The sequence below is a fragment of the Camellia sinensis genome, chromosome 1 (genome assembly GCF_055761805.1).
Source record: "Camellia sinensis isolate YWXY chromosome 1, ASM5576180v1, whole genome shotgun sequence".
NCBI lineage: Eukaryota > Viridiplantae > Streptophyta > Magnoliopsida > Ericales > Theaceae > Camellia > Camellia sinensis.
Genome location: NC_138961.1, coordinates 219694799 through 219704157, shown reverse-complemented (window position 1 = coordinate 219704157; position 9359 = coordinate 219694799). Strand labels below are relative to the sequence as shown.

General features: G+C 30.5%; 1 protein-coding gene across 1 annotated transcript; it reads right to left on the bottom strand.

Moving 5' to 3' along the window:
* Nucleotides 1-213: 213 nt before the first annotated feature.
* On the bottom strand, nt 214-2200 carry LOC114312592 (uncharacterized). The gene is made up of 3 exons (XM_028258838.2): nt 1481-2200; nt 1044-1229; nt 214-947 (listed from the first exon to the last, which is right to left on the bottom strand). Exons 1-3 carry the CDS (start codon nt 1976-1978, stop codon nt 666-668), a joined length of 966 nt encoding a protein of 321 aa, XP_028114639.2. The 5' UTR covers nt 1979-2200; the 3' UTR covers nt 214-665.
* Between the last annotated feature and the right edge of the window lie 7159 nt (nt 2201-9359).

Below are 9359 nucleotides of genomic sequence, written 5' to 3'. Positions count from 1 at the left end.
TTTATCAAATTAACGACTTTACACTTAAAATTAAATAATAATATTTTCAATTATCTTTATTTAGAATAATATTCAAAATTTAAGATTAAATATGTCATAATTAAAAATTTAAAAATTAAAATGATATGAATTTCAAATTATAGTGACGGTTAGTGTAATTTCCCCCTTAAGAAAAAAAAAATAATAATAATAATAATAATAAGAAAGAAACTGTTAAGTCAACTCCATTATATATTCAAATGGCAGATCAAGAATAAATAAACAATCTTATTACAAAAAAACGGTAAATAAAATAAAATTACAAGTAAAACCACCCTGGTAAATACCCAACCCCTGTTTTCGCGCAACAAGAACTAGTTGAGTCAACTCCTGCCCCGTAACCCTCAAAATCAAATCTACCCAACAATTCCCACCTCCTCCATATAGCTGTATCCACCCTTTTCTTTTCTTTTCTTTTTTTTCTTTTTTCCCCAAGTAAACAATTGATTTTAAAAATAATAATAATAATATCATATAACACCATTACACGAAACAGCTCTGTTCTTTCCCTCATCCCCAATGATGTATGGCCAAATTATCAACTCTTATTTCTTTGTCGGTTCTTTGTTTTGATCTGGCTTTCTTGATCTGCAGTCTGTCTTAATAAATTATACAATTTTTTCAACTTACTGGTAAGTGCAATTCTTCAAAGGAATTGCCACATTCATCTTTTTAGGGTCCAACACTACAGAGCACTGAACACCTTTGTTGAACTTGGGCTTGACCAATTTGCCTAGAACATAAGCTCTTGATCGAACAATGAAGTTCAGTGTCAATGGCACCGGCATGGTCGGTGTCCCATCTTTGCTACTCAAATCTGCACCCCCTCCATACATTGGTACACGACTGCCCACTAGTATCACCGTTATCATTCTCTGGCTCTTTCTTGATTGGTAGAACTTGTTGATCTGCACAAAACCCATGTTGAAAATGCTTAGAAAAGATTAATCATACTAAGCAAAATTAAGAAAATTTAGGGACTGATTGGTGTGAACTTGACTTACATTTCCAGTGGCTAAGGTGAGCTGAGAATAGGAGAGATCTACGGGTGTTGATTTTACATGGACACCGAAAAATGTACCGGTGTTGCGAAAGATGAACTTGACCGTGGAGTTTGTTGTTGCCATTTCTGTGGCTACTCCAGAGAAATCATTCCCAGCTTGGATCACAAAATTGTTAAATGAAATACTCTGCAAATTATACAAAAACACCCATTTTTCAGAAAATTTTATTTATATGGTTATAAATGCCGACATATATGCATCTGAATCTTGCTCCAATGTCTAGTCCAAATCAATCTGTTGTGTCTTAAAAATTCTGAGAGAGAGAGAGATTTGGGAATAGGGATTTATTAATCACAAATCTATAAATAGGATGAAGAAAATGAAATGGGTAAAAAGTGTAGAGAGAGAGAGAGAGAGAGAATGAATTGATGACTGACCTTCATTGTGATGATGGGTTTCTGATTACGACTAGCACCCCACAAGACCAGAGAAAAGAAAGAGAAGAGAACGAAGAACCCAACAACAAAAGCGAGGAAATAGCAGCGACGAGGAATACCCCTATTGGCATCATCATCATCGAGAAGACCCTCCTCTTCAATCGCATCAAACCCTTTATTCCACTGCTTATTGGCCCCCCCCTTGCGGTGGTGGCGGGCGGCGGAGCCAGCGTCGTTGACTTTGCGAGAGGAGGCGGGGGCGCCGGGCTTGAGGGAGCCGGAGAAGCGGGTGGAGGAGGAGTCGCGGGAGTGGCGGCCAGGGGAGCCCATGGGGCTGATGATGGGGGTGGAGTGGAAGGAGTTGGTGGTCTTCTCGCCGTCGTGAGAGGAGTCTCGAGACGGGCTCTGGACGTAGTAGACAGGACGGCGAGGGGACCTGGTGGGGGAGGACGGCGCGAGGCTGGTCACCTCCGAGTCTGTCTTGGCGTGCATCGACATTGTTGTGTTGTGTGTGTCGATTGATTGGTCTGAATCTTGAGAAAGCTCAGAGAGAAGATGAAGAGAAAAGAAGCGAGATCTGTTTGGGGAGTCTAGATCCTAGGTCTAGTAGCAAGCACAAGGTAATGTATTGCTCTTTTTCTTTAATTTTTTTATTTTTGTATGTGAATGTGAGAACTGAGGAGTTAGTACAGTAAATCCGGGGAATAGGGAAAGCTATCAGAAACAAATGCTGGCTAATTATTATTAATTAATTTTTTAGGGGTTATTTGGGGTGTTTTAAATAATTATATTTTTTTGTCTTTTTAGATTAAAAAGTTGAAAAAAAAAATATAGATGTTTGAATTAATTTTTTAATTTTTTATAAAAAAATATGTATTAAAAAATTATATAAATAAATGTGTAGAAAAATATCAAAAATGAAAGTTGTGCAGTCATAATATCTGAGAGTGGAATTGATGCTCAGTAATGACCCTCTACTATTTTGTCAATTTACTATTTAATTATATATTATATTTAGTAAAATTTAATAAAATTTAAATGTCTCAATTTAAAAATAAAATAATTTTATTTAACTTTTTATTGATATTTTATTTTTTTTTAAAATAATTTTTTATAGATATTTTATTTTAAAATTTTGTTTATATTTTATTTAATTTCATTATTTAAATGTTAATAGATGTTTTATTTAATTTCACTGTTTAATTATTATTATTTTTTAAAACAAATTTATTTAAAATTTTAATTAAAAAAACAACATATATTTTTATTGATATTTTATTTATTTATTTTTTAAAAAACAAAATTATTTAATTGTGTAAAAAATAAAATAAAATAATTTTTTATTTAATCTAACTAAAAATAATTAAAATATTAAAGATCTGTTTAATATTACTATTACTTAGTAAACAATTGAAAAATGATAAAACAGTCTTTTATTCATTTATTCTATCCAGTCCGTCCAACCAAACATTGGATTCACTAAAAATAATTTTTTCCAAACATCTAAACCCATAAAAAAACAAACACATAATACATATCCGATCCAACCAAAGAGTCTGGGAATTCACAGTCCCAGAACTCAACTCCGATGGATTCTAATATCCCCTCATCCAGTCCGTCCAATCAAACACACCTTTAATGAATTACCAAATATTCTAGCAAACTTGTAAGAACCACACACATGTGATTTGGGTGGATCCCACCTCATATGACAGATTTGGTAATTTATTTAGGGTCTCTAACATAACTCAAAATTTTAAATAATTTATCAATTTTTTTATTAAAACTTTCACATAAATATGAAATCTATACAAACCTACATGTACATGTATCTCAATTTTTTTATTAAAACTTTCACATAAATATGAAATCTATACAAATCTACATGTACATGTATCTCACGCCTTATATGAAAACTTTAATAAAAAATTTAATAAATTATTCTAGATTTCTAGCGTAACTCTATATTTATTCACATTCACATGGTAATGGGTTAATCTTAGTTGATCAATTCTTTAAATAAATTAACGGAGAATCAACATTACTAACGCAAATAAAGCTATACATATTATTAAGAGTTTTTATAATTTATAAAAGGGGTGGAGTTTATAATTTTAAAATTATAATATTATAAAATGTGTTGGTACACTAATTGATATAATAATTAGTGTAGCACAATTGTCACTAATATTTCGTTTGGATGGAGAGGTTTGCTGAGAATAAAAAATTCTTTCACTTATTTAGATGGTTAAGTATGTGAGAAATGGTAAGAAACAAGTCTAATTAAAATTGTATTTTATTTCTTACCAAAAGTGGTGAGATTTGATAATAAAATAAAAGACGAATTATACTAAATGTCCTTATAACTTGGGAATTGTGTCACTTTAATTTCTAACTTTTTAATTGTGACATATTTAACAATGAATTTTAAATATTGCTTCAAATAAAGACAATTAAATATACAATTGCTCAATTTTAAGGGTAAAGTCGTCAATTTAATAAAATATAAATTAATTTGACAAAAATAAAAGTCAAAAAATATTTTTAAATTTTTAAAAATTATTTTTACTCACTAATGATAAAATTATGTAAAATTAATAAATCTTTTACATATTATTTTTTTTACCAAATTAATTTTTATTATGTGTTTGGATGATAATCGTGTAATAGATGAGTGAGAGCACTAATTAGTGCTATCACTAATGATGTGGCAGTGGGCCCTACCAGGAATGATTTGATGTTTTGGCCTTGGTGTTGTATTTTTTTTCTTTTTTTATTGAGTACCATGTCATTAGTGGTCTTTTTAGAGCTCCAAAATTAGTGGTCTCTATCATTGTTGGTTGTTTTTATTTTCATTAAATTAGTTTTTATATTTTCAAAAGTCAAATATGGCGACAACTTTGATATCATTATTAAACCAATTCATTAAATCAAAAAATTCAAAACTAAAAACATTCTTTATATTAAATATATCTATTACACATTAAAAGCGTAGCAACCACCCATTACATGATCATCATTCAAACACATAATAAAAATTAATTTGGTAAAAAAATAAATAAATGTGTAAAAGATTTATCAATTTTACATAATTTTATCTTTGGTAGGTAGAAATAATTTTTAAAAATTCAAAAATATTTTTTTGACATTTATTTTTGTCAAATTAGTTAATATTTTATCAAATCGACGACTTTGCCTTTGAAATTGAGTAATGATATTTTCAATTATTCTTATTTTGAACAATATTCAAAATTTAGGGTCGAATGTGTTACAATTAAAAAATTATGAATCAAAGTGACACGAGTCCAAAACTATAGAAATTGTTAGTTTAATTTGTCATAAAATAAATGAGTTTAATGAAACAATTTAAAATACCAAAATTACCTTAGGCTAGGGTGAAAGAAGTTAGAAAAATAACTTATTAATATAAAAAGTTATTTGGGTAAAATGAAACAATATTTTATTTTTATCTTATTTACTCTATCTAAACAAGATAAGTGAAAAATTACATTATCTTCTCTTTTATTCATCCAAATACAATGATGAGAAACCATAACCATTTCATTTATTTTTCCACATAATAAATTTTTTGTTTTCCTCAACTCACAATCCAAACGGAGTGCAAGTGTTAATTTAAGGATAATGTTTTAAGTATTTTTTTGTAAACTTAAATACTTATTATATAAAGACAATTGCTAACAAGTGTTAATATTGGAAATATGAAAGAAAAAAAATGTGTTAATAAAGTGTTGTGAAATTTATAAAAATTGTATTAAATTTAATAATAAATGCCTTGTTATTGACATATCTTTTGTCATTTTCTTATACCCAAATTGCACTTGTTAGTAATACTTTTATATAAAATCAACATTCAAATCTTATGAGAGTTTCAATTTTCACACGTCATTTTCTCTTTGTGCACACATGAATAAAAAAATTATTACAATTTTATTACTAAAAAAAATTACTAATATGGATAGGATTACACGACCCACATTGAACTTGGGTTTTCCCAGTACACAACCCACTTTTATCTATTGCTATTGTTCATAAGTTTTTTGAGAAAGCATATATGATAGAAAGTCAACTCCTTTTTTGCTTTTTTGATTAATCTTTTTATCAAGTTTTGTATATATATATATATATATGAATTTGTATATTATATGCCTTGGCATGGATTTGGGGCTTATTGAGCCAATGATAATTGGGGTCTGGAAAAATGATTTGTTCAATCAAAAATTGAAACAATCACAAATTGATAGGTTTGATAGTTAGATGTGCGTACGTTGGAGTCTTGAACGCCTTCAATGGACAATAAGGTTGAAGCATTAAACATATTAAATAAAACTCCTTTTGGCGTTGAGTACAATTTGGTATGTGTACTATATTATCTTGGGTAAAATATAATTGGAATAATTGTGCGTGGATTGAAAGAAATAAAATATTTCAAATTTATTAAGAGTTTGCCTTGGGAGATAATATACATAGAGAACAAATGATGCGTAAAAATAGAATTATCCAATTATTATTATTATTATTTTTTCAAAGGATCTGGCTTTGGTCCAGTCTATCATCGGACTGGACCGTGCTGTTGGGCTTGTGGGGTCCACCACGGGTCCCGTTTTAAAAATTTGAACCGTCAATGTGTATAACTCTTCGAGTACTATATGCCTATGAAAAATCACGTTGATCGGATATCAATAACTATGTGATCAAATCAGTTTTGTATAAAAAAATAGACAGTGAATAAATTAATGGTTGGCAAAAAATTGATTTGATCACATAGCTATCGATATCCGATCAACGTGATTTTTTATAAACATATAGTACTCGAAGAGTTCTACACATTCAACGGTTCAGATTTTTAAAACGATGGACTAGACCAAAGCCAGACCCTTTTTCAAAATACCCTCAAAAGCAATTACCTTCTATAATTGCAACTATTCTTCTAAAATAACACACCAATAAATACATTAATCATGTAACTGCATATTTATATAGAATAATGCTTGGGACCCCCTTTTGGGGGTCACCCCCTCACTCCCCCCTTTGTCACGTGGCGGGTGGTGATTGGAGGAGTAGGAAAAAAAAGAAAAAAAAAAAGAAAATGTAACCAATGAGAGAGAGAGGGGGTCAAAGGGGGTGGGGAAAAGGGGGATGAATCATTGTTGATTTATATAAGTGTGCACACTTTTTAATATATATATATTCATATATGAGACATTTTTTTATTGAAATGAAAATAAGTTTAACATCCACGCATACTTTGCTTTAACTTTTATTAGAAAATCCCAAATGATCAACTTAAATTCCATTTGTTATTTATTGATTAATTATTTTATTTTGATGTTGAGGTATTATGTTGGCTATTGTCAATCAAAAGGCCTAATAACATAAAAATAAATAAAAAATTCACTTTTTTTAAATAAAAGATAAAACATGTTTAATAATTATTTAGGGAAATGCTATTTGTGCTTCCCTTTAAAACCCAAATGGTCCACTAATTCCTATTTGTTATTTATTGCTTTCATTCTCTATTTCCCTTCTCTTTTGGGTCAAAAGAAAAAATTTACATGGAATCAACAGTTGTCAACTGAAGGCAACAAGTGAGTTGGCGACAGTTGTGTTGGCAAATCAGGAGAACACAACAAGATGATTAGCGCCCCTTATATAGCTTGTTGCAATCCAGCTGCATTCTTTTCGTTTGGTTTGGGTGTGCGGGGTCAAAATTTGTTTCCAAAACAAATAGAAACTCCTCTTTCTTTTCCCTTGTTTTTTTGCTATATAGTGATAATTTAAGTTACATATAGAAACACTTCTTTCTTTTCCCTTGTTGTTTGTTATTAAGGCCCCGTTTGGTATGTGTCTATTTTAATTTAAAAATTAAAAAATTATTAAAAAATCAAAATATATATAATTTATATCAAAAAATCAAAAATTCACTTTTTTCTCTACTTTTTGCATATTTTTTAATAAAAAATTAAAAAGTCATTTCAAACATATTTTTTTTATCTCTTATATTTTAGCCAAAAAATCAAAAAGTTACTAAAATAATCTGTTTTTAAACGAGGCCTAAGAAGTATATAGTGATGATTTAAGTTAAGGAAAATTCACAAGGCGTAGCTTTTAAAATGGTGTACATTATAAAAAACTTATAATTTTTTTTATAATAAAAGTTACGATTTTTGTGATGTGTGTTATGGTACTTTTTTGTAAAGTTATAAATAGTGAATTTATAATATGTATCTTAAAATTATGGATGATAATAATATGACACTTTGTGTGATTTTTTTATTATACTTTGTGATTTTTTTTATGACATTTTATAATGAAAAAAAATTATGATTTTTGTAGTGAAAAAGTTATGACATTTTGTGTTAAAATTATGAAAAATATACCATATTCACATTTTTTAAGGAACACATTGTAGCATCTCCCTTTTAAGTTAAGATTTTTTATGACGAAAATTATGAACTTTTATAGCATGTGTTATGACAATTTGTGTCAAAATTACAAATAATTAATTTGTAGTTTGTATGTTAAAGTTATGAATAATGAAATTGTGACACTTTATAATTTTTGTTATAACATTTGTGGTGAGAAAAGTAAAAATTTTTGTGGTGAAAAGTTGTGAATTTTTAAACTCGATGAAGGTTAGTGTAATTTACCTTAAAAATATATGATAATTAACCAATTAATAACAAATAGAAATAAGTTGACCATTTGGGATTAAAAAAAATTAAAAATAATACTTGCATTTCTTTGTGTTTTATACCTTTCCCAAAGTCCTAATTAAATGTCCTGACTGTTTTCGCACAAATTGTCATAAAAATAATATATTACATTGTGGAGCTGCTGGACAATCTATGCTTCTGTAATATTACAATATATTACACTTTTTATAATATAAAAGAAAAAATTCAATTCCCAAAATTTTAGTAATTGTTGCCACTTCTTTCACAATAAAAACAAGAATAAAGGTTGAAACCCTCTTTTAGGGTCACTCCGTTGACCCCTTTTAGTTTTAATTGGTCAACTATTTATTTATTTATTTTTCTTCTCACCCAATCCCCAACCTCCATGTGTGTGAGGGGGTTGTGGGGTGGGTGTCTTAAGGGGGTCTAAATCAATGCCCTAAAAACAAAGACTCTGTTTACTTTGCAGATGATAAAAATCAGTGTGCAAAGTGTAACATTTACAAAATTTTAAAATATATTTTAATTTTACAATTTTTACAATGTAAGAGGAGCTAATTTAAGCCCACTAAATTATTTAGGCCCAATAGCCCAAAATTAATGGGCCCGAATTTATCGCAAGTCCAAGATTGGTGGGCTTGGATTTATCGCCGTCAAACGGGCTGAATGGCTCTAAGCCTCGAAAGGGTTCGGATCCACGAACCTAGAGACTTACTCGAGCCCGGACTCGAAAGGGTATTAAGAACGCCTAGAGATCCGAGGCACTCGGACTCGAAAAGGTTCGGATCCACGAACCTAGAGACTTACTCGGGCCCGAACTCGAAAGGGTATTAAGCAAGCCTAGAGATCCGAGGCACTCGGACTCGAAAGGATTCGGATCCACGAATCTAGAGATCCGAAGTACTTGGCTTCGAACGGATTCAGACGCAATCTAGAAGTCGCTCCGTTAATGAGTCCCAGAACACTTGCGGGCTCAGAGCTTTCCGGGATCTACGCACCAGAACCATGGGCGTAATGGAGTTCAAACAAAGGACCCGATCCCGAAGACGGTGAGTGGAGACAAATTCACTCTTCGGTTAAACTAGCCTATACCCGGGTCGAGGTGGCACGACCCCGGGGGGTCCATGAGACTCGGCAATATTTTGCGACAGGACATCCTCTGGGACTACCCCTGACCCTTTGGG